General features: G+C 40.5%; 2 protein-coding genes across 7 annotated transcripts in view; both read left to right on the top strand.

The window, feature by feature from the left end:
- The first annotated feature begins 282 nt into the window (after window positions 1–282).
- On the top strand, window positions 283–8998 carry LOC121194482 (sterol 26-hydroxylase, mitochondrial). Its single transcript, XM_041057391.1, has 9 exons — window positions 283–815; window positions 1410–1591; window positions 4711–4907; window positions 5487–5684; window positions 6544–6707; window positions 7117–7283; window positions 7466–7547; window positions 7679–7879; window positions 8525–8998. The coding sequence occupies exons 1-9, from the start codon at window positions 504–506 to the stop codon at window positions 8654–8656; spliced, it is 1635 nt and encodes a 544-aa protein (XP_040913325.1). The 5' UTR covers window positions 283–503; the 3' UTR covers window positions 8657–8998.
- A 2647-nt stretch (window positions 8999–11645) lies between these two features.
- Window positions 11646–24720, top strand: part of tns1b (tensin 1b) — a 154513-nt gene continuing 141438 nt past the window's right edge. For all 6 annotated transcript variants that reach the window (XM_041058054.1, XM_041058045.1, XM_041058051.1 and 3 more), the window contains exon 1: window positions 11646–11762. In XM_041058054.1, coding sequence (XP_040913988.1) covers window positions 11661–11762 — 102 coding nt within the window. In that variant the 5' untranslated portion in view covers window positions 11646–11660. The remainder of the gene's footprint in view (window positions 11763–24720) is intronic.

The raw sequence follows: 24720 nt of genomic DNA, 5'->3' as shown, positions 1-24720 counted from the left end.
CCTCTTTGTCCATGTGCCTGGTTTAAATATTCTGTGATGTACATGTAAGCAACCTAACAGAGGACATATCCTGATTTGCAGGTTTTATAATACACAGACTAGCATGTGGTAAAAGCTAAATCTAAGTTGTTCTTGGTTTGTGTGAAAACTGCTTATGGCAGTTCAGCTGCCTACAGTGCTGAAACTTGAGCTTGTTTAAGCACCTCCATGTAAGCAGCTTTCTAGTTATGTGCCCTGATTAGGCCTCTCTGGGACTTTGACAGAGGCCCTTCCAGAGTCCACTGACGTTTTACATTAAGAAATTTATTGTGTAGTTGAATTTCATCCTGTTTTAGCATCATGCATCCCAAAGTTTTTTTAATTATCTGCAATCTCTTGTTTTCATCAAGAGCATTATCTTGTTACCCAGCACACTAAATATGGCCTACAACTGTATGAGTGGAATGGCCTTTGGTCCCTTTGGTTTGTGAGCTGGGATGGAAGGGTTAAACATTCTGTGAGACATGGCCCCTCCCTGCTCAGCTAGTCTCTTGGATGTAACAGGATTCCTGACTATTTGCTACTTTCTCATCATCATGGCTGCATGGCTCTCCCGGAGTGTAATGCAAAGGAATGGCACCTGGCTGCTGCCTTGCCCTACTGCCGTGGCCCAGGTCTACTCCAAGAGGCTGAGAAGTACCTCTTCTGCCCCAGGGGTCCACTCTACTTTCCAGGACAAGCCTCGAACACTGGAGGACCTGCCACATGTCAGCTTCTTGGAGCTGGTTTACAGACTGGTGTTTCAGGGTTTCTACAACCGTATGCATGAGTTACAGGTATGCCAGGCTGCAGAACACTGCTCTACATGCACTCTGGATGTCACAAATTTACATTTTCATCAGATTTCTGCCACAGTGATGCATGTTTGTTTTAACCCTCACCCAAACATGTTAAATGTGTTGATACATTTCAGAAATCCCTGATATAACTTGTCTGCTGTGGTTGCCTAGTTTGATAGTTGATTGCAGGGAATGGGATTACATTTTGCATCTGCTCCCCGTGACAATGAATAATAGAAAATGTCAGGCTGGTTTCATTACCTTTGTTCCCATAGTAACAACAGATAACAACAGCTAGACTCAGCTGACTGTCACAAGGGAGAGTATTGTTTACTCTTTTTGCAGCACTTTCTGTGAGGTGAACAGCAGCATTTTGTCACACTCACATGCTTACACACTCTGCTCAGCAGCAATGTATTATTCTAGTTAAACAACACAGTGCATTTGATATTCAAACTGTTGATATTAACAGCATTTCATTAAAAATAAAAAAAATCTTGCCTCACAAGTTCTAAGATTGCTTACACTCAAGTTTCTGTTAAAGTTTTCTGTTAAATCGTCTTATCTTGCTTTCACTTTGTCTACCATCAGATCTATGAGAAGCAGCGATATGGGCCCATATACAGAGATGGACTAAAGGCAGTGTCCGTGAACACTCCAAACCTCCTGGAGGAAGTCTTGAGGAATGATGAGAAGTTCCCTTGCAGAGGAGACATGTCCCTGTGGAAAGACTATCGCGACATGAAAGGATACGGCTATGGGCCTTTCACAGAGTAAGACAACCAAATACTGTACAATATGCATGGCAATGCTCTATTTTCATTTCCCAGGAAGTACTGTTGCACATTAGTGCAAACAAACTAAACGATACCTCATAAAACCAAGGGCTTTTCCAGGGCAAAGTACCGTCATGTGAGTGGGAAGTGTGTTGTGACATGTTGGTATTAAAGAGGTTAGGGTTAGGTGAAGTGAAAAAAACGCATATGATAAATTTACCCATTTTTAATTAAATTATCTACCTGAAGCCAACCTAGTATTCAAGGGAACGAAGGCCTGGGCTGGTATCAGCAAATACACTCACCGGCCACTTTACTAGGTACACCTGTCCAACTGCTCGTTAACGCAAATATCTAATCAGCCAATCACATGGCAGCAACTCAATGCATTTAGGCATGTAGTTACGGTCAAGACAACCTGCTGAAGTTCAAACCGAGCATCAGAATGGGGAAGGCAGTGACTTTGAACGTGGCATGGTTGTTGGTGCCAGAGGGATGAGTATTTCAGAAACTGCGGATCTACTGGGATTTTCCTGCACAACCATCTCTAGGGTTTACAGAGGATGGTCGGAAGAAGAGAAAATATCCAGTGAGTGACAGTTCTCTGGACGAAAATGACTTGTTGATGCCAGAGGTCAGAGGAGAATGGCCCAGATTGCTTCGTGCTAATAGGAAGGAAACAGTAAGCCAAATAACCACTCGTTACAACCAAGGTCTGCAGAAGAGCATCTCTGAACACATGTCAAACCTTGCAGCAGATGGGCTATAGCAGCAGAAGACCACACCAGGTGCCACTCCTGTCAGCTAAGACCAGGACACTGAGGTTACAATTCACATGGGCTCAACAAAATTGGACGACAGGAGGTTGGAAAAATTTTGCCTCATCTGATGAGTCTCGATTTCTGCTGCATCATTCCGATGGTAGGGTCAGAGATTCACATCATGGATGTGCAGTCGATCAATCTGCAGCAACTGTGTGATGCTATCATGTCACTGTAGACCAAAATCTCTGAGGAATGTTGAATCTATGCCACGAAGAATTTCATGTTGTTAGCATAGTGTACCTAATAAAGTGGCCGGTGAGTGTAGAATTCACAGTACATAAATTCCACAGATATGGACATACGCAGTTAAAAACTGAACTAGAAGACATCACAAGCAACTCCAGAAGCATGAGCAGCTCTAAATTTGGTCAAGGCCTTTTTTTTTTTTTTTACCACTTGTACTTTTTTGATGTTTTGTTTATCTTCAAGAGCTGCACTGTAAAACTCTGAGCAAGACATTTCAAAATTCAGAGTGACAGCGTAACAGACCATTTCTTCTGCACATTTAATCTTCATGAAGAGAAAACCATCTACACATACCCAGCAGAAGCTGGGATGCTGAGGTAAAAGGACTCCACAGCCAGGAAGTTTAGAAGGTCAGCTGTCTGAACAACTGCCATCTTCCTGTCAGCTGTTCCTCTGGACACCTGCTCCTGATGCTGCGTCTCTCACACACACACACACCTATATATCCACTGTTGCCCATAAAGTTGGAATAAAATATATATTCTACCTCTTCTTTCTTCTACCTCTTGTGACAATGTGATTTATTCTTGATAGATAAAGTGTATATCTTCTCACAACTTTATTGATCAGTCTCTTCCAATGTGATTACTAATTGTGTATAAATAGGAATAAAAAGAGGAACGTGTATGAAAACAAAATTATTCCAACTTTATGGAATAACCTATTCATTTTTTGCCAACAGACTACGCTAGGAAGTTGTCACCAGTGGCACTCCTGTCAGATGTATAATAGCAACTCTGATCTTCTCATTGGCCGAGAGCATTCTCTGTTTGGGTAATGGAGCAGGCTGAGGGAAAGCAGGAAGATTTCCTTCTATTTCATACTTATTGTCCTTTCTTAATAGCATAGGCATAGTTTGAACTTTTAAGGTTGGGGTTCACAAAAAACATCTAGAGGAAATGTAATGTGTACAACAGAGGCTTCGTTCACATGAAAATCGATAATCAGGATACCTGAAACTCTGCACTAGTCCAGTTGAATTGCTTATCCTGCATTTTATGAAAATCTGCATCATTCTTAGAGAGGAAGTCACATACAGTCAAAAAGTTTACTTCTAAACTACTGCTTTCAAAGTGTGCATGGAAAGGTAGTCCAAGTCCAGAGCACAGATACTCTATTTTTGTCCACCGGCCAGAATGCCTTCCCTTAAATTGCTGGGGCATACATTTGAGCTGTCTTGGAAGAACAAGACCGTGGTGGCCGTCAAATGAAGGTACAGCTTGGGCTCTGTTGCTGCTATCAAGGATGATGCCACCATTAAAGTTAGTTGTGGTGGTGAGCTATATAAGTATGTAACCCTACCCTGCCTACCCCGAGTCTACCATACCACAGAATTGAAAATTAGGCCAGAGCCAATGTTTTATGAAAATAATCAGTCACACAATTAGTTTAGAGAAAGAAAAAAAAATCAGGTGAGACAGCAGTATTCTTTAGAGAACTGTACCTGGTCAGGTAATCTTGCTTGTACTGCTGATTAGTGGAAACATCTGGCAAGTTTTTCCTTGCTCCAAAATCTATTGATGATTTACTCTTTAAATTGAATGTAGTAATAACATTTTTAACTACTTGGGGGAAGCAGATATAAGCAGTGAACACAACATTAATCTGTCATCACCTTTTAAGTTGACAAACCAGTTAGCCTATTTACGATAGCTTCTTTAACAGTTGCCTATTTATACATCGAGCAACATCATTTATGTGAAATGCTGTCAAATTTCTGGCTACCTGGTAAATGTAAGTCCGTAGTAGTAGTCAAGTATTTTTCACCTGCAGTTATAGTTGCATAGATTTAAAAATGATGAAAAGGATTAGAGGAAAAAAAACGATTGTAACAAATTATTAGAGGGAAATATCTTATAGATGTGGAGAGCAGGAAAAGGATTAAAGCTTCAAGTGACACAATATTGTTCTTCAACACTTTTAATTACAATATGGGATCTATGACAATCCAACATTATACAGAGCTAATTTCTGTTATCTATGCACAACAGCCATCACTTGACCAAAAAAAAAATGTTAATGTTAATGTTCTGCTTCTGTTCCCAGGGAAGGGGAGAAGTGGTACAACTTGAGGGTGATGCTGAATAAACGTATGCTGCACCCAAAAGAGTCTGCACAGTATGATGGGGTTGTCAATGACGTGGTTACAGACTTCACCAAGAGGATCTACTATCTGCGCCAGTGCGGCCCAAGGGGTCTGGTGACTGACGTGGCCAATGAGCTCTATCGATTTTCACTAGAGGGTATATAGAAAATCTGAAAGGCTAAAGGTGCCATATGTATGTTTTTGCTATTGCTCCACACCCAGCATTAGTATTAACAGCTGTTTACCTGCCAGTCTTGAGGAAACTGGAGGAGCTGCCAATGATAACTCTTGTTTAGCCTCTAATTCTATCACTTCTACTGAAGTTAGGATGCTAACAAGGTAGCCTAGGCCCACAATACTACTTAGCAGGTGATAGTAGTGAGTCATAGTGAGTCACTGCAGTGCCCAGTTTCCTCTCGGTCCAACATGACAGGATGAAATAGTAGCACTGCCCAGAGGTTGTATTCTAACCTCTTGTCTTGTATATGCAATGATAGCTAAAGCTCTTGGTAAGTGACCGTGTTCACCATCACCATCACCTGCTTCCCGGAAAGAAATCACACTTGGTGGCAGAGAAAACCTACATATAACACCTTTAAAGCTTCACTCTCTTAAATATTAAACTTTAAATAACGTGGTTACATTTTGGCTTCTTCTTTTGTTCAGCTGAAGTTAAGGGCTAACTATTTGTTCTTTGTCATTTCTCTTATCCTGAATCTTAACTTTTGCCATGCAGGTATTGCCTCCATTCTGTTTGAGACAAGGCTTGGGTGTCTGAAAAAGGAAATTCCTGCAGGTACGCAAGACTTTATCAACGCCATAGCTCAGATGTTCTCAAACAGTATGGCTGTTATCGTAATGCCCAAGTGGACCCGCGATCTGCTGCCCTACTGGGGACGCTACATTGCTGGCTGGGAGGGCATCTTCAGCTTTGGTGAGTTGTAAAGGAGTGAAGCACAGGTGAGGTTTCAAATGTAGTAGATTTTTTTGCTAAATCCTTACAGTGATTTGACTTTCTTTGTTATATGTTTGTTGAATGTGTTGGGGAAAAAGTCAGTACTGGAAGTTCATTGTTTAATTCTAGGATCAATACCAAGCAGTATTAGTATAGATCAGGGGTCTTCAATGTTTTTCAGGCCAAGGACCCAGAAACTGATGGAGAGATGGAGCAGGGACCCCCTACTATATATTTTATAAAACTGTGTTTTATATTAAACTGAACTAAAGACATTTCAATTTGTGGGGGAAAAAATGGGGGAATGAAAAATACATATATAAAAACTTAATGGCCTAATCAACCAAAAATTTCACGACCCACCTGCAGTACCTCCGCGAACCCCCTAGGGGTCACGGACCCCCTGTTGAAGACCTCTGGTATAGATAATCCAGTCTGAGGACCTAGTCAACTGTCCTTTAAAGGAGTAGTTTGCCATTTTAGGAAATTGAGAATTGATACCATTTACAGGTATGCCAATTATCAAGCTACAATCAGGAGATAGTTAGCTTACCAACATATAACCCTGGCTAAAAAAATGTATTGTTTTTGCCGTTTATTTTCCCCAGTCTTTATGCTAAATTAAGCTGATTGCTAGCTGTAGTTTTTTTGGTACAGTGATGAGAGTGAGAGTGGCATCATTCTTCTCGTCTTTGGCAAGAAAGAATGTGCGTATTACCCAAAATGTCAAATTATTTACCCTTGAATGACACAGACGAAATTGTTTTCTATACAAATTTTTGGAGTTCATTTCTGTCCATATGGTGAATAATAAAATGAATTTTTGCCCTTTTTCTAGCTAAAGAGTTGATTGACAAGAAGATGGAGGCCATCCAGCGGTGTGTGGACAACAACCAGGTTGTGGAAGGCGAATACCTAACATACCTCCTCTCAAACACACAGTTGAGCACAAAGGATGTGTATGGCAGTATCACTGAGCTTCTGTTAGCAGGAGTGGACACGGTAAATGTGATATTCTACTTACTTACTTCTCGACCCAAGCCAGGTCTTTACGCCATCAATTTGGCAATCTTAAGCAAATATAAATAAAATTACCTCACTCCATTGAATATATTTTTATCCTCAGGAACTCATCTCTCCTGTACTTAGAAATGCAGAATTTTTTAGACTAAAAACGTGAAAATACCTTGCCTGTGATGTGACCGATTCTGAATATATCTTATGCTATTCCTGTTTTTTTTTAAAAAACGGCATCGTGTACATCCATTATCACCATGGTGAGATGTCAAAATATGGACCAGGCTGCTACTCAGATCTCTCATTTGTTTTCTGCAAACGCATGTAAGGTATGAACAGCTGTGCATCTCTGTTATAAGCTTGTTTACTTACTGGCATTTCTTTGTTTGTCAAGACATCCAATACCCTCACTTGGACATTACACCTACTGTCCAGGGACCTTCAAATCCAGAACAGACTTTATAAAGAAGTGTCCACATTCGTGCCAGCAGACCATATCCCCTCCGCTGCTGAGATCACTGGGATGCCATATTTAAGGGCTGTTATCAAGGAAGCACTGAGGTGAACCTGGTTAGAGAGGTTATGGTTTTGTGATGGGGTTCCACTAAGACCATCAGTAATATAAAAACATGCACATACATGGTACTAGAAGGGGATCTAGATTTAAATGTCCACATATTTTTCTGCCTCACCAAATTTTTCACAATGTCAGGGAAAAGAAATGATTAATTCTTGTTTTGCAGGATGTACCCTGTGGTTCCTCTGAATGCAAGGATCATTAAAGAAAAGAATGCCACTATTGGCGGATACCATTTTTCAAAGAAAGTGGGTCTGCTTTTTAAAAAAAATGTTTTAAACCATTATTATATGTTTTATAATATAAAACAATATTAGTTCATACATGCGTCAGAAAATCAGAATTTTACAGTTTTATTTCTTGACTGTCATTGCTCCAGACTGCTTTCACGCTTTGTCACTATGCCATCAGTCATGATGAGGACGCTTTCCCAGAACCATTCACCTTTAAGCCAGAGAGATGGCTCCGTGATGGGCGTGACAGGCCAAACCCCTTTGGCTCCATCCCGTTTGGTTTTGGAGTGAGAGGCTGTGTCGGTCGTCGGATTGCTGAGCTTGAGATGTATTTGGTCCTCTTTCGGGTAAGTGGGAAAATCCCTTTGCAACTTCTACTGAAAACACAAGATAGAGAGAACATTAGTGCTACGAAGTGACAAGTGTGAACCTGGGCATGGAGGTTGGATGAAAGTGGATGAATGAAATGGTGGGGTGTTTTTTTGGTGATGGTCAGAAGTCTTTCAGAAATCATTTATTTTTTGTTCATCATAAGAATTTTCCTATTTAATTAAGATTAACTTTGAGAAACTCAGTTAATCAGCTTCATTAGGACTGTATGGGTGTGTTTGATTAGAAATGACATTAACCAAACAACACATCAACATCAGATTCTGGTTCAAATGTTGCTACATCCTGAATGGTGCACAGAAGTCCAGTGTGAATCTACAGTGACCTGAAAGACACTCTGCAGTCAGGTGATAATTCTTTGTGGATTTGACATTACTCAATCATTTTAATTGTTGTTAACTTTAAAATATGAAATAGTTGGCCATCGCTCCCATAACTGAGCAAGCACAGGGAGAAAAAAAAAAAACCTTGCTGAAAATCTTCCAGCAACACGCTTCTGTGCAGTTGTGTGAATTAGGAGGCACCTGTGTTGGCATGGCCTCATTCAGTCAGGTCTCTAACAAAATGACTTGATAACTCCATATTTCTCTTTTTCTCCCCAGATAATCAGGCTGTTTGAAGTCAGGCCAGACCCCACAATTGGAGAGTTGAAAAGCATCAACCGAATGGTTCTGATACCAGACAAACCACTAAACCTGTACTTTGTGGACAGAAGATGTGAAAACGCAGCTTGATCTATGTTAGCAGGTTGGTTTGAATGCAAATGTTGCATGTGAAGAAGAAGCGTTTGTGTCTCTTTTTAAGAACATTTGATGTTTTAAATGAAGGAGACTGTAGCAGCAGGTTTACTACCTGTACTATAATACTTGTGTCAAAATAAAATGCATGTTTGCATGCAACGAAGCACTGGCAAAAACATGGACTACACAAAATTACTTTCTTTTCAATAGTTTTGAACCACTTAGCACTTCTGGAATGCTAGCAGTATCAGATACTTGTTAAAGGGATGATATAACAAATGGTCATTGTTCACACAGATAAGATACAGTGAGATGCATAGCTGAGCATCATGCTTTTCTGAGAATGGAATAAGAAATAAATAATAACGTGGTTATGTGGATATCCTGGAAACTTTTTTTTTATTGGGATGATCTCTGTAGTTCAGCAAGTGTAATCATCTGTGCTGCACCTTGCAAAAAGTAAAATAATATTTTCTAAGCTGTATTTGTCTGTTTTCTATTCACTCACTTCATTTGAAATCACAGTTGGAATCTGCATTTCATTGTATAATAATCATTCACAACACTTAAAGTAAGAAAGTGTGAATCATTTTAAAGATTTAACAGCATTTGAACTGTGTGATCATTTTGTATGCATGAAATGAAACCATATGGGATCTCTCTCTCCATGGCACAATAACTCATATCTTTTTTATTCACTTCCAAAACCTACATTGCAGCACTTAAATAAAGACAATGAATTACTTAAATCAGTAATTTGTCAGTAATTCTTCAGTGACAGGAAGAGAACACCAGGGACAAGTCTTGTTTGGCTGCGGATGCATCTTGTGGACAATGTTCTTTCCAAATCCTTCCACTGCTTTGACTGGTCCCTCTTTCCATATGTACCAATATATGGAAATAATGGAATAATATAAACATACCAATGCCATGTTTACAACTACCCACTCTATCCACAGCACCTGTATTTTTGAAAATTCTGAAACTGTAAATTCTGCAACAGCTCCAATGACAGGAATAGGACTCCAGGGACAAGCCTTGTTCGGCTGCAGACAGAACATTTAGCAAAGTTGTTTACTAGAAACTGAATCCTTCCACTGCATATCTAGGGGGTACACTTGGCTTATAGAAAGGTACAGCGAGTTACTGTCACTTGCCAGTAACTCGAGTTACTGTCACTTGCCAGTAACTCGCTGTACCTTTCTATAAGCCAAGTGTACCCCCTAGATACACTTGGCTTATAGAAAGGTACAGCGAGTTACTGGCAAGTGTCAGTGAAACCACTTGGAGTTATCTCTCTAAGAGAAAATTTTAGGGGGCACCCCCTGGCACCCCCCTGTGGAGCAGACTCTGCTGGCCCGTCTTTTCATTAACATTCCATCAAATGCTTATTCTGCTCTGAAAGTGAGACTGACACAAGCATTATCTTGTCAGTGACCTTTGAGACAGTGTGAAGGACATTACATGAAGTCAACCTCTATGGATGACATCCAAGAAAAAAACAATTGTTCACAAAACTGAAAGATTAAATGTTGCCAAAGAAAATGAAAGGAGGCCTGATGAATGTCGGAAGCACATTCTTTGGTCAGATGAAAGCAAAATAAATTTGTTTGGATCAAATGTGGTCCAGCATGTTTGGTGTGAACCTGGTCAGGACCAACACAGTGACTGCCAAACATGAGACATGGAGGTGGGGGTGTGCTGATATGAGGCTGAATGAGTGTAAGAGGTGCAGGGGAGATGACATTTATAAAGGACACTATGAATAGAAGTTTATATACCAGAATACTGTGTGAAAATATGACTGCCAGCCTAAAGACGCTTAGCAGGACAGGAATTTTCAAACATGGCAGTGATCCCAAACACACAGCAAAAATCAGTGAAAAAAAAAAAGTGAAAACTAGGATCTGACTCCCGATTTGAATCCAGTAGAATAAACACCTCAGGAATATTTTCAAGAGGAAGATAGAGCCACAAAACCCCTCCATCAAAGAGCAGCTGAAAAGCATCACCTGTGAACAATTAACTGGCTTTATTCGTCTTGAGCTTTGGATAAAAATATAGTTGTACTGAATGGACAGGCTGTGGAATTACGTAACTTTTTAGAGATATTGACACGTGAGAAATTGATACATTCATTTGGCTGCTACTTCACCGATCACCCAGCAGGGGGAGACACTTGTGTGACAAAAACAAAAAACAAAAAACAAACAAACCAACAACAACAACAAAAACAAAAACAATTCTCTTGAACTTCACCGATGCCTCCCAGACTCCAGTGGGATGATTTCATTGGTCAAGACTGACCTCATTGAAACACCTGGGTCTGGAGGTCTTTGATGAACCCAGGTCGCATGTCTGTAGACTCTATAGGTGAAGTGAGTGATTTAAACACACGACAGAGGTGTCCTTTCACGGTGCCTGACACCAGTTGATGAAGAATCCAGCTTTGTGCTGGGTTTTAGTCCGGTTGGTGCGGGCTTGGAGGTGGTTTATTTATATATATTTTTTTACACAGGTGAAGGCCATTAAAAGATCAGCGTCAGTTGTGAGTGACAGAACAAAACCACATGAACAAAACCACATGAAAACACAAATGTAAAGGTGGTGGAGAGGGAGAGCGAGAGGGCTGCCGCGCTTTGAGTGGGTGGTTAAGGCGCTACCTGTCTGCCTGCAGTGGGAAGTCACTTCGCCCTCAGTGTGGCACTCAGGAGGCGCATGGGTGCTGAAAACAGCGGCGGGAGGTCTCCTCGGCTCCGCATGAAAAACTTGCATGAAACTTTTGAAACAGTCCGCTGACACCGCAGAGATGCCGGCAGACCGACAGCTCAGATTTACCGTGAGTTTGAGCGGAGTAAAGTCACAGTAAACTCTGACCGAGAGCAGCGACGTGAGACACACACACACACACACACACACACACACACACACACAGACAGACAGCCAAGGCGCTGAAGTGCTGAATGGGTTTGGACGTGTGCGCCTTGGCTTTGCTCGGATGGGATGCACAGTGAGCTTCATCTGCTGTGAAGAGGACTTTCTGCAAATGCCCGTTTACCAACATGAGGAGGAGAAGAAGAAGAAAGAGAACCTGAGAAAGGTGAGGCTGAAATGCGCGGGTGGCAAACGCTTGCAGACAAGACTGGGCGTCCAAACACGACTTTGACAAAAGAGTTGGTCCAGACAGGGTGTTTGGTCCGCTTGTTTTCACTGACTGCAGATGGGACTTGTTTATTTGCATGTATGTGTATGATTTGTGACGCAGATTTATTCATTTTTTTTACGGACTTCCTTTAGGATTGAGAAAAGAATTGTCGATCTTTGGCATTGAGTGCATTGAGTTAATGGAGATGTCTCTAAATCCAGACTATATAAAAGCAGAAATGAGGCTGTTTTATAGTCACTTCACATAATAGACCAGAATGTAGGCAGTGGTTGTCAAAAACGGTTTCTACACAACCATTAATCCAGGTATGTTGTGTGTCAAATGGCTGCTCTGACATTAGGCATTCAAACACTGCTCCTGTGAGTGAATGAGGTGAACCATTCACCATAATGACTGCCAGGGGGCAACTCTGAAAAGTCCAAGTTCAGTCATGCTTGCGCTCCATGACAAAAACACAGGGATCAAAAGTAGTGATTCTACCTTCAGTGATGTAATGGAAATAATTTCCTGTTCCTTCCTTCTGCCCACTGCTGGTGTGTGTTTAGGTTTGTGTATACTGTAGAAGTTGTTAAATAAGATACTGTTTTGTGGCCCGAGGTTTTTCTTTCTGTCCTTGTGGAATGTGGTCAGTGACCTCTGACCTGAACTGATTTTTTCCACCCCCCCACTTCACCCTGCAGGCTAATGAGGGTTAAATTTATTTCTTATAATGTGATGATACAGCTGTCTGTGTTTATATAAATCCATGCCCATCAGAGTTAATTTTATGCTCTCAGATATAGCTGATCAAGTCTTCAGAGCTCTATATGTGGAAAAGCAACTCTCTTCCGTCAGCAGCTCAACTCTTTCTAATTATGGCACAAAAATCAATACTAGAAAAAGAAAACGCTGTGTGATGTGGGCTCATTGGGATCATTCTGATTGTTTCTGATGCCAGACTGTGGCTGTAATTAACCTCCAGTATGTGACAATTATTTGGAGGTGATCATGAGGGATTGAGGACTATTTTTTTCTCCTTACATAGTGCTAATATGGCATTAGTTTGGCTGTTTAAAATGAACTAATGGATGCAGCTTTAAAAAAAAATGCTTGCACTGATAATGCACTGTAGTAACTTCAAAGTTAAGGTCTTTTCGTTTTGTCTAGAGCTGCTCACTGAAGCCGCAGCCTTATTGTTATCCTCGTTTGACATGCTTTTATGTGCGTTTCCAGTGCTTTTGGCTGTGGTCAGGGTTTCCCAACCTTGTTTGTGTTACATGCTCCCGCAGCCAGATCAGATGAGCTCAAGCACTCCTTTATCAGCACCACCCATCTTGTTCCAAACGCTGTCATTTGAACCGATTTACAACTGGAAGTTATTTAAGACTGTTAATCATGTAAAAATTGAGATACTGTGATCCTGGGACTGATGTTTATGCTTTTTTTCCGAAGGTTTGGCGAAGTTTGTATTTCCACTAGGTGTGGCAGAAACTGGATGTTTTATCTACGTCTGGTCTGATTTTCTCGGTTCACTTGCAAACTAGTCTTCATGCACTTGTGATCATTAAGATTTTACTACTGACTGAGGATTGTGGGTGGCAACAGCAGAACCACCATGTGCGCTGTGCACGGACATACATATACTTTATATTAAACATTATAATTCCCATGCTGCTGGGAAGTAACACTAAAGATACACTTTTAGTGCATTGTGGATGGTTTTTCCTGGATATGCTGAGCTGTCCAGTTGCAAAGACAAACAGCTGGCACCGAGGCGTGTATAGAGCTGTGGGCACAGGGCGAGCTGTGGGAAACGAATGCCTTGACTCTGCCAGTAGAACTGTGGTTGAAATAATGAAGTGGTGCTAAAGTGTTGAAAATAGTCACTCAAGTGAAGTAGCCAAGTGTCATTCATGCTGAATATAAACAATCGGCACTCACTCAGGATTTAAGGGAACATTTTAGAAGGCGCTTGAAAATCGTGGAGCTGTTCAGTAAGGCTCAGTTTGAGACATCATTTTGGCAGAATTTGTATCCCCACATACAATAATTGTCACCAGTTTATCTTAGGGACGTCATATGTAGAACAAGCATTGCACAAATGGATTGTAATACTGTGAGTAACAAGCATTGTTAAAGTTTAAAGCTTTAAACTGGACTAAAAAGCATGGTTTTTTTTGTGAAGAGCATCTTTACTTCTCTGGAGTTTCTTTTTTTTCATGCTGATGTTTGTGTCAGAGGTGTGCTCAGGTGCAGAGAAATTGCTTCCTGTGGTAATTGCTCCTTGTGTGTGTGATACTTGTGGTTTTTGTCCCGGATGAAGAGGACGGTCTGGCTGCTCCTGTCAGCAGCGGTCAGGGAGGCCCATGGCGCAGAACTTTTGAAGAGTGATAACAATCAAGCAGAAAGTAAAACCCTCATGTAAAACCAAAGTACACAACCTCTACTTTGAACCAGATGAGGGGGTCTTGAATAGATCTCAGAAAGAATGCATGCTGCGTGCTTTGCATCGAAGGGGTTGTTGTATAATAGCAGTATAAAGGCTGACAGACAGACAGCTGAGAGAAGAACAGACCATAAACTGACTGCAAAGACACATTTTCAAGAATGGCATTAAATGCTGTTTTACAGACATCTTGCAAACTCCACATTGGAAAATACTGTTCTTTACAGATGCAAAGTGAATGGATTTTACATTCTTATATTAAATAATTTAGGTTTTAGGTTTCATAAATGTGAGTGAAAGTGTTCTGTTTTGTTTCTTCTTTAAACCTCCATTTGTGCATTTTTTTTTATTTATCTAAAAATGGCACTTTGTAAGGTGAAAAGGCTGACAGTCCAGATATTCCCACTGGGAATCAACGCCAACTTTGGACATTTGGACTTGCGTTTGGATGGCATTTGGACGGCCATGCTTAGGTCAAGGATTTGATTCTTTCCTTCTGTATTCTGATTGAATCCCAAAAGCATGTGCGAGCTACCTCATATAACACCTTGGGCAGCCAGAACTCTTTTAGTTTATTTTTTAAAGAAACTAATTTTCTTTTCCTTTTGTCTTTGTAGATTCATGAAGTGGACTTATACAGGTGTCCACGCCTCAGTTAGAACTGCCTAATTTAGAGGAAATCTAGAGGACGTCTACTTGTTGCCACTTGAGTCTTTCCATTGACTTTGTATGCAATTGCACTTCTATAAAATAAGTCAGAACACACCCTTGGAGTTCAGTTATTTGGCAGACCAAGCCAGAGATAAATTAAGAGTCGACTGGATCATGTTGAGAGAAGTGTGATGCCAATGCAATGTTCATGTTGCTATATCTGCTACTGTGTAAGTAGGAAATAGTTTTCTAACATGTGAACCTGATAAACTGACAGTGTATTGACTCTGTTACAGCAAAAGAGGAGCAGAAATGTGTGATATTTTAACTACTTTTGACTGGTGGTGAGATAAAGTTGCTGTATAAATTAAGTCCATGTACCTTTTAGTTACATGTAAAGAGTTCTGCAATCAAATTTTTAGATTGGGTACAGACAAATGAAATGTGCTTCATCAGCATGAAAGTTGATAGCTGTTGCTAAACTTTATTAGAGCACTGACACATACTGATCTGTGTTAAATATAAAGCGGTATTAAGCAGTTTTGTTATGATTGGTGTTTTAGCTGAGAACTGTCTGCATGCGTTTCCATCTGGTGAAAACAGAGCAGCATGGATGTGCTTTTAGAGTCCTTTTTTTTTTTTTGGCCACCTGTTAAATCAAAGTCCAATATCCAATAATGTCTTGTACTTGTTTGGTCTATCAACACTGTAGAAAAATATCTACCTTTCTTTGACATGCTAATCCTTTAGTTGACTTTCTTTACAATGGTTTGTGTACTTTGGCTCCCTGCTGTTTTCATAGTGTACAGTTAGCTTATTTAGTTCCTGTTCTGGGAGCAGCTCCCACTTATGGTTCTGCCGTATGCAGCATTGGTTTGGTTTTTGTAGTCCAGATAACTGAAATGGTATAAGCTCGAAGTGGGATCAGCAGTACAGGGATAATGACTGAAATGGAGAATAGACTTTTAAGGTGGTTTCAAACTCTCATAGTTTATTTTTTTTTGATTTCTCAGTATTTGTGGGTTTTCTCCTAGTTATGTCCTGTGTGTAGAGTGTTAATAATAGTAATAATAAATAATATAACTTATATTACTTTGATACCTAAATGATCTGAAATCTAATTTGTGTAAAAAAACAAATGGATTAATCACACTTAAATATTTGAAACTAAGTTTGATATTTGGACATTATGAAATTACAGTTGCATTTCTTTTTACCTTTAGTGTGTTATTATTCAGTAGTTCTGTGAAGGCAGACTAAGTGTTGATGACACCTATATAATAAGTAAATACTTTTCATACAAGGAAACAAGGTTTTGTTTAGTGCTTCTTATGTTACATAAAAGCTGATCAAACATGTAGACTAATGCTAACACTTAAAAGTTTACACATGATGCTAACCATAACAACCATGTTAAAGCACTATTAAATCCAATCCGGGACAGGTTTGTGTTTGCCATTCCTGAGTAGGTTTCAGGTATGGTGCAGATCAAACTCTTGACATAAGTAAAACAGCTGACTCTGCCTCCTTTAGAAAATAATCCTCATTGCAGTTTGATGCCTGTCAAGTCCATCTCTATATCTTGCCTGTTTCTGAATTCCCACCAAAGTGTCAGACAGCAGACGGGGGCTTTCTTGGGATTTGAAGATTTTTGATAAAGGTATGCGGTGAACTGAAAGTTACCTGCCGCCCCATATTGCATTCCAATGAATGTTTTAGCTGTGGGGAAACAGTGTGTCCTCTGTGCTGTGTCTCTGGGGAGGCCTATCATTTCACTCCTACCTGCCGGCACTGACCTACACATGGGACGCAGAACAAGACCCTCTCTGTGTGTTCCTCTGTGGAAAGGTGCCCAGTGTGTGCTTGACCCAGGGAGAGGGCTGTGATGCCTCAGCAAAGTTAACCCCTGTCATCTTACCTTTTAATGCCAATGCACACAGGAATTTAACCTCTGGCGGACACTTCAGCATTTTATTTCAGAGTAGGAAGCTTCTCATAGACCCGTTCTTCACATGACAGTCTGAACAGAATGTGTGGTAACCAGTTCATCTTGCTGAGGATATTTAGAGAAGGGATGCAGTTTATTTTCATTGCATATATTGTCTTATTTCCTTACATGAGAAAGTTGCAAAAATTTGACAAGACATTCTTCAGCTTGCGCCAACAACTAGCCTGGCGTTGTCTCATAATCTGAGCCTTTTTATCCTTTTTGGAAGTCAACGCCTTTACTCTCAATGCCTCGTGGTCAAAGGATGTGTGAATCCGATGAGCGGATATTTCTTTTCCAAACAGCCTTTCAAGACATTACTGATGCAGTGATGCGTAACGTTGCCCACAAAGCCTCTGGAACAAGAAGATAATGGGATACAAAAGGCGTTCATTGAGCTTCTTAAAGTGTCTTTAATTCACTTGGCAATGCGCAGTGGATAGAATGTCAGTCAGAATGATAGATTAAGGCACAGGGCAACTGTATTTTCTCTCCAGAGTTACGGTTGTGTGCCCCTTTTCTTGGAATCTAAAGCAGAGGCCTAACTTCCACCTCCGCCTCAGACCTCGTGGCATCAGTGCAACATAATACACTCCGTTTAGCCCTATACCATCCAGCCTCTATGGCTTTGTGTACCCGTGAATGTGGCCTTTATGCTGCAGTTTTGTTGATATTTCTCTATGTGTGTGGGGGGGGATTTTCTTGTCTTCTCACTAATACTTGGCAAGGCAATGTCGCATTCGCTCTTGGCAACGTTGAAATCCCACAAAGTCTCACTCTGGGGGCCTTTGTAGCCATTCACAACACTTCCGAGTGATGGACAGGGAGCTCGGCTCTCCCAGGTCGCATCCCTTTTGCCTCAAAATGTGCCTTTTGTTGATATTTGTGGCTCCTCTATTTCCCCGGGGTCTTTTTCACCAAGGTCGGATGCCACAGGGCTCCAAGGGTAATTACTGTGACAGTGGAGCAGAAGTTAGGCTGGGCTACCCAGGTCGCCCAATCATGTTTTCATCATCAGGAGAATGTTTTTCTTTGGGGACCTAATAAATCCCCCCTTTGACATGCTGCATTTACTCTGAATACACATAGGAAGAAAGACCCCAGATTTTTTTTTCTCTCTCGACTTTGCACCAATGCTTGTAACAAGCTGAGGCAGATCATTGTTGCTAGTTCGCCTTCACTGGTTTTTAAAAGGATAGGTTTGCACACTTAGACATTCCACTGTGGAGGAATTTCATAGGTATTTGCGCTGGAATGTGGTTTCTCAGTGGACAGGGAGGGAAAACGTAATGGGCATTATGAAATGTAAGTGTCTCATAAACAGAGTATTGTCACAAGCAAAGCTGGGTAGACAACAAAGGCTTCACTGCCACTACATTGCTGTAGCCATGTAGACTTTGGACTGTGATAAACAATAGGACATTAAATGTTATGCATTGTATACACATGTATATATTTTATTAATGTTTTTGGATAAACCTACAGTAACTTTTTTTTTTACATGTATGATAACTGTGTTTCCAGTGCCCTAAACACAATGCGGGGCAATGACAGTCGATTGTTCTGTAGAAAGTTTGCCATGCTGTTATTATTAGTAGAACAGGAGCAGAAACTCAATAGCCCTCCATAAAAAAAAAAACGGCACATGTTCCTGTCCTGATCCCTGTTAATGAGTGTGGGTGTGTCCCACCCTATGCACTAAGCAAAGGAATCTTTAATTAAATCACACTCTGGGACCTGATGCTACACATGTGTTGCACACGCCTGAAATCTCACGCAAGCATCACCGACGTGCCGCACATTTAGATCATTTACAAAGGCTGTGAGTTCATTTACGGTAACCCCAAAGCTGTGTTCGCACTATAGCTAAAAATACACTCATCCTATTTTTCCTTACACGCAGGGTGGGGCATTAACTTATGTATAACATGAGATGATAGGAATTTGTCTACAGATTTAGTGATATATTTTTATACTTAGGCGGTTATCTCTGGATGCATTTGTCCATTGCGAGCAGTGCTGGAAATCGATGAGCAGTGAGCCTTTATAAATGCCAATCAGACGTTCCAATTTACTATAAATCTGTGATTTTAATGTCACCTGAATCACTGTGTAGTCATTATCTGTACCGATTTTTTTTCCCACTCCCAATTCATACCACATGCTTTGGAGATACAGATTTACTACCCAGCATATTTAGGATATTTTAAAGTTGAAAAATATACTCAGTCAGTCAGTGCTTTCTGGTGGACATAATATTTTTTAAATTCACTTATACCACTAACAATGTATTGAAAATAAGCTAATGTTATATTTGTATGGAAGGCGAATGTATATAACATCCTCGCTATAAACAATCATCAAAGATGAGCTGCAATTAGGGTTGTATAACAGCAGCATTAGGGCATTGAGCATAAATGCCTTTAGTGTTAATACAGATATAGTTTCTTTGGTTCCACACGGACTTTCCCAGACAGCAAGAATAACATATTGGATTACCTAAATTGAGGGGTTTTACCCTTTAAGCCCACTTCATTTTACATTACAGTAGTCACAGAAGTTCTGAGAACATAATCTGCTACTTCTTTGCCTCCTGTGTGCCTATCTGCCTTGGCAGGCCTTCATGGCATGACTCTGAAAATAGCCTGAATACCTCCACATGATTGTGTTGCATTGTCTTGTATTGTGCTGTTAAAGTCTGTTCATAAGTCTGTGTCACCTCAGACTGGAGGCTAATATTTCTGTGGGAATGAAAGCGATATATTACTTGCTAACCGCATTGACTCATAGTTAACATAACAAGTTACTTCTTACAAGTTCACCAACTTAACCTCTATTATGGTAGTAAACACATAAAATGTGTTCATCACGTGCAGTAACTAAAAGAGAATACTTACTTATACAAATGTATTTACCTGTTTTTTGTGTGATTTCTTTTCATTGAGATCTACAGCTCTTAATTTAGATCAAATATTTGCATTGTAATAAACATTTAACCCCAGGAGCAACATTACTTTACATCAGGGTTAGTGGGAAAAATACATACTCCAAATGTTTCCCTTCTATACTTCATCTGTGCTGAAAGGTTGGGCTCTCTTTTCAGAGATAACAGTAATGGATTTAACAGTCTGTAGTTAGATAAAGTGCCTTTAAACAATACTAGATGAAGCCGAACAAGCTGCTTTAATGGCTGCATTATCAGTTCCCTCTGCAGCAAAACTGTTTCTTATCCCTTCACTGGGAAACATTCCTTTCTGGGCACTTTCACTTTTGTGGCACATTCCTGAGATTACTTTGTCATTTTGCACAATTGTCTTATATTACCGCTAAGCTCTACTGTGGCCAAGCCTTTAACACCTGCCATCTGCATTCTTAAGTTTAGACTCTGAGATTAGTATTCACAGGATACCATGCTTCCATGTTAGTCTTTCACAGTATAAACAATGTGAGCTGCCAAACTGAGGCCCAAGGCTCATTCACCCAAAAAGAATGTAGGCTGTCAAAAAAAAGTTTAGAGTTTTTCTTGTCTCTTTGTTAATTGCAGGAAAGAGGTTGATGAATAGTATTTTAGTGAAAATATTGTCATGTGACACTAATTAATACTTCCTAAGGAGTCATTAACAAATTCTACATCAGCTTAAAGTCAAATCTTTACTGTACCGTAGCACAGAGTTACCATTAGATTTTGATCAATACCAGTACCAATGGGTTGGATAACAGTGCATTTTTAAAAAAAATACCTACCTACTTTCAATCTCACCAGAAGATTTCATATCAAAAGCTTATTCTTTTCCCAAAGTTAGATTGGATGTTCAAGTTTTGAATAAAAGGTGAAAAGCCCTAGTTAAAGAATAATTGGACCCAATCTGGGGGAAAAAAACAGTAATAGTTTTAATTCAGCGTTCAGTAGCTGAGTGGCTCAGAGCCACTTAAGTCTCAGATGTACTGGCACGAGCTCCAGGTCAGGACTTGGTTACTAGGAACAAAAACGGACATGTGAAGACGACTCTACTGGATGCACAACAATGCAATATGGATGGGGAAGAGACAACAAACCCACACAACACAGTGTCTTTTCTGTGAGGTGAGATGAAGTTTATGACTCTCTGAAATGTCCAATAACAGTAAATCCCAAGAGTTTCAAAGTATGAGCCAGAATGTATTTGCAGATGCTATTTGATACACATCTAGATAAAATACCAACAATACTCTGAGCACTATAGAGCACTGGTTGTTTAATTCAAGTCTGGTCAAGTCTGTAACACATCAAGATGACAGAAGCTTGTTTGCTTAACATTATCTCAGAGACTGGCCAAACATCACATCAACACACAACAACAATTTCCATGACTCTTTATTTGGTGAAAGCCATGTGACAGTGTTTGCTTGTCGTCTGGGTGGGTCTCTGCCATTTTGACTTGGGACCAGCAGACATGAAAGAAAAAGGAAGACAACCAATAAACAGGGAATACATTCCTTCTTTGAAATGGCAGCTTGAAGCCAAAACAACAGCTGCAGAGAGCTGCATGTTTTTTTTTTTTTTTTTATAGATATCTAAGTACAGTTTAGGGCTTCTTAGTATGACCTCAGTGATTTTGTGTGTGTTTTTAACCAGCAGATGGGGACACTGTCACTGTTTTCCCACCCTAATTTTACTCAGTTAATTGCACATACATGGTTATGGATTTAAACTAAGGATTAATTAATACTACTTTGTTCTGTGTCTTTTGCACTGTTTTTGTGCCCTTAGATTATGAAATTGGACAAGTCCAGAATATGGCTCTGCACAGTTGTTGCTAAGAAACATTTCCAGTGTTTTATATTGCACTTCACAATAAAGTTATCTTGTTTCTCATGTAACTCTGCGTTATGCAGATGCTTGAGCCAATGAGCTGAGCTAATGGCTAATGCTGATAACACATGTAAAGGCTGATTTGTCCTTAAAGCCCCTGAAAACCTGGTAAGAATTTCTCCATAACATTTAGTATGCATGATGAAATAAGCAACAATGACGTTTAAAGTTCATCCTAAATTATTGTTAATTAAGAGTTTAACTCTCGGGAATGTAGTTCTCCTACCGTCTACTTCATCAGGACTGTGTAGATGTGGTTTGATCCAGGGATGTCCCAGGGATGTCCCTGGGTCAACTCATTGGCTGACACTCCCCTGCCTGGTTAGTGTCAGTTCACCTCACCTACCATCTACTGATCAGCTGCTCCACACTAAACTGTATCAGCCTTGTCTCATGTTTCCCTGTAAGATGTTTAGATACCTGTGTTCATCGTCTGTGATTCTTATAGCTTAATTATAAACTCCTAGAGCCCTGCGGAGCACTGGGTGGCAGTAGAGGAGGTTGTACCAGTGGCTGGTTCAAAAGGTGTTTAATCAACTTCACTGGCAGTCAAAGGAGGTGAGCGCGTTGGAGCGGCCAACAGATACAAGCCATGCTGATCTTTATTTCCATCGCCTGTCTGTACTTCCATTACAGTTCCTTTTGTTGTTTGATTATTTTGAGAACGACGAATGACGTATCTAAAAAAAAAAAAAAAATGCAGTGAGTCGATTGGAAAAATGCGAATCGAATCAGTGTGTTCTCCACTGTTGCGCTGACTCATTGAATTTTAGGGGCAGCCCCAGTTTGATCAGACCTGATTTACAGTGGCCTGGCAGTATAAGCACACCATAAACAACCAGCCAGCTGTCATCACGCTTTGATTTAAACGCTACCGAACTCTGACTGGTGTGCAGAAATATGTGACATCACCTTTTTCCAACTGAACCCCACCAGTATCAGACCAGTGAGAATACTGAGATCATGCTGTAACCAAAGCTGTGTGGTCATGTAGGAACACGTGGCTGTTAGAATGAAGCTGAGTGAGGAAATAGGTTTTCAGGGCCTTTAAAAACCTTTTATCCTATACACTGGAATTATTTGAATCATTTAAAGTGACTGGCACAAGTAGGAAGTACAGCCAGGATTGAGATGTGCCTGAAGTGAAAGTAAGCAGCATCATCCCAGGGGGCTGAGACATGACATCAAATAAAAGAAAAGTGACAGCGAATAAGTCTTTAAATGGCAATTTGTTCAGAGGCTGTGACAAATGTGTCATGTAGCTCTTTAAAAAAAGTAAATGTTACCAACTTATAAAATTTAGTAAAAGAGAATCACCTTTTCTCCTAAAGCACTGAATGATTCCAATGTAAACACTGTTAAAAGCTCCCATTCCGAGGTGATGGCTGTGTAATGTCCCATCGCTCTCCTGCAACAAGGTCCGTTTCTGAGAAGTTAATTCAATTAAAGCAGACAAAAGGCCACTGGCACCAATAAAGTTTGGGTGAAATGTGAAGCCGTGTGATAGACACACACACAGTCTTGTGGCCAGTCAAGCGTGATTTACATTTGCATAATGCCAGGCTACCGGGCAGGGTCGTCATCGCCATGGGTTACAGTTTGTGTTGTGAAGAAATGCAGCCCCGTGTTTAATGGGTGTATCTTGTCTGAAGCTGACAGGCGGGATGTCCTCACCATCACCATCACCACCACACACTGACACACACACACACACACACACACACACACACACACACACACACACACACACACACACACACACACACACACACACACACACACACACACACAGTCTTTCCTATTACTATACTTGTAAATACCCTGTTTGCTTCATTGCAATTCTCCACATTTGTTTTGCAGTCATGTACAGAAATGTTTAGCCAAACTCAGTCTGCATTAATTTCATGTCATTCCAAGATTATGTCCACAGCAGGCACAAATCTTTATGGTTTATAATTTATCATCAGTCATTAGTTATAACCTGCCAGCATTGTCCCACATACAGTATTGCATCATTTCTTGCACATTTGGAATGCACATCTTTATGCAGTTCCAAAGGACGATCTAATCCGCAAGTACCACAGCTATGTTTCTTGGAAATTTTCTGAGTGGTGGTAGAACTCACTGTGTGTGCAGCTAAATACAAGAAGCGTATTTATGGAAATTTTAAGGCGCCATTGCTGTGTTCACACCTGGCCAGTGTCTTTAGCCTCTAAACAAGTGGGTCTCTAAGACTTGTGTGTTTAGCAGCATGCACATGTTTCATCCATCCATTTGCTATACTGCATATTTTTTTGGGGGTGCAGGAGCTGACGTAAGGAGAGAGGCAGGGTACTCCTGGGACAGATCCCCAGTCTATCACATGGCGGTACACGTTTCAGCACTAAGTCAGATGCTTTGGTTTTTCTTTAAATGATTCTAACATTTGGTGATTGTGGTGGAAAGAGACCAGCAGGGGGCAGACAGTGTTAGTGTTAGACTTATCTGTATTAGAGACATGACTGGGTGTTCATGTGGCTTAATTAGAAATGACAAGTGTGAGCTCATGCAACATGTGCTTCCAGTTTAAACCCATACCTTTGCCTCATCCTCAGCACACATGGCAGGGAGAACTGCTCACACAACACACAGACATTTCAGACACTCCACTTAGCAGCAGCATTCACGGAGGCCTCACTCATGGCTTAGCTACACAGAGGAGTGATAACAATCGGCCAGAAAGTAAAACCCCCCATGTTAAAACCTAAGCACACAGCGCAAACTTTGATCCAGCTGAGGGGGTTTTGGAAGGGCTTTAGGAAGAATGAACCCTATGTGGTTTTGGCTCAGGGTTTCAGTGTACTTACAACACAGACACAGTTAGGATTCCTCTATCTACATACACATGCATGGACAGAAACACATTCTCAACAGCCAGCGATTGGATTCTTTTAGTTGTTTACTGCCATTGTACAGTTATTAAGTTTGAGTAAAAGAC

The sequence above is a fragment of the Toxotes jaculatrix genome, chromosome 15 (assembly GCF_017976425.1).
Source record: "Toxotes jaculatrix isolate fToxJac2 chromosome 15, fToxJac2.pri, whole genome shotgun sequence".
Taxonomy (NCBI): Eukaryota; Metazoa; Chordata; class Actinopteri; family Toxotidae; genus Toxotes; species Toxotes jaculatrix.
This window is presented reverse-complemented; position numbering and strand designations above follow the sequence as displayed.

Coding starts and splice junctions, on each gene's coding strand:
- LOC121194482 (XM_041057391.1), top strand. CDS start 504: ATGGCCCCTCCCTGCTCAGCTAGTCTCTTGGATGTAACAGGATTCCTG. Junction 1,592..4,710: donor GGCTATGGGCCTTTCACAGA/GTAAGACAACCA, acceptor TTCTGTTCCCAG/GGAAGGGGAGAAGTGGTACA. Junction 7,548..7,678: donor GATACCATTTTTCAAAGAAA/GTGGGTCTGCTT, acceptor TCATTGCTCCAG/ACTGCTTTCACGCTTTGTCA.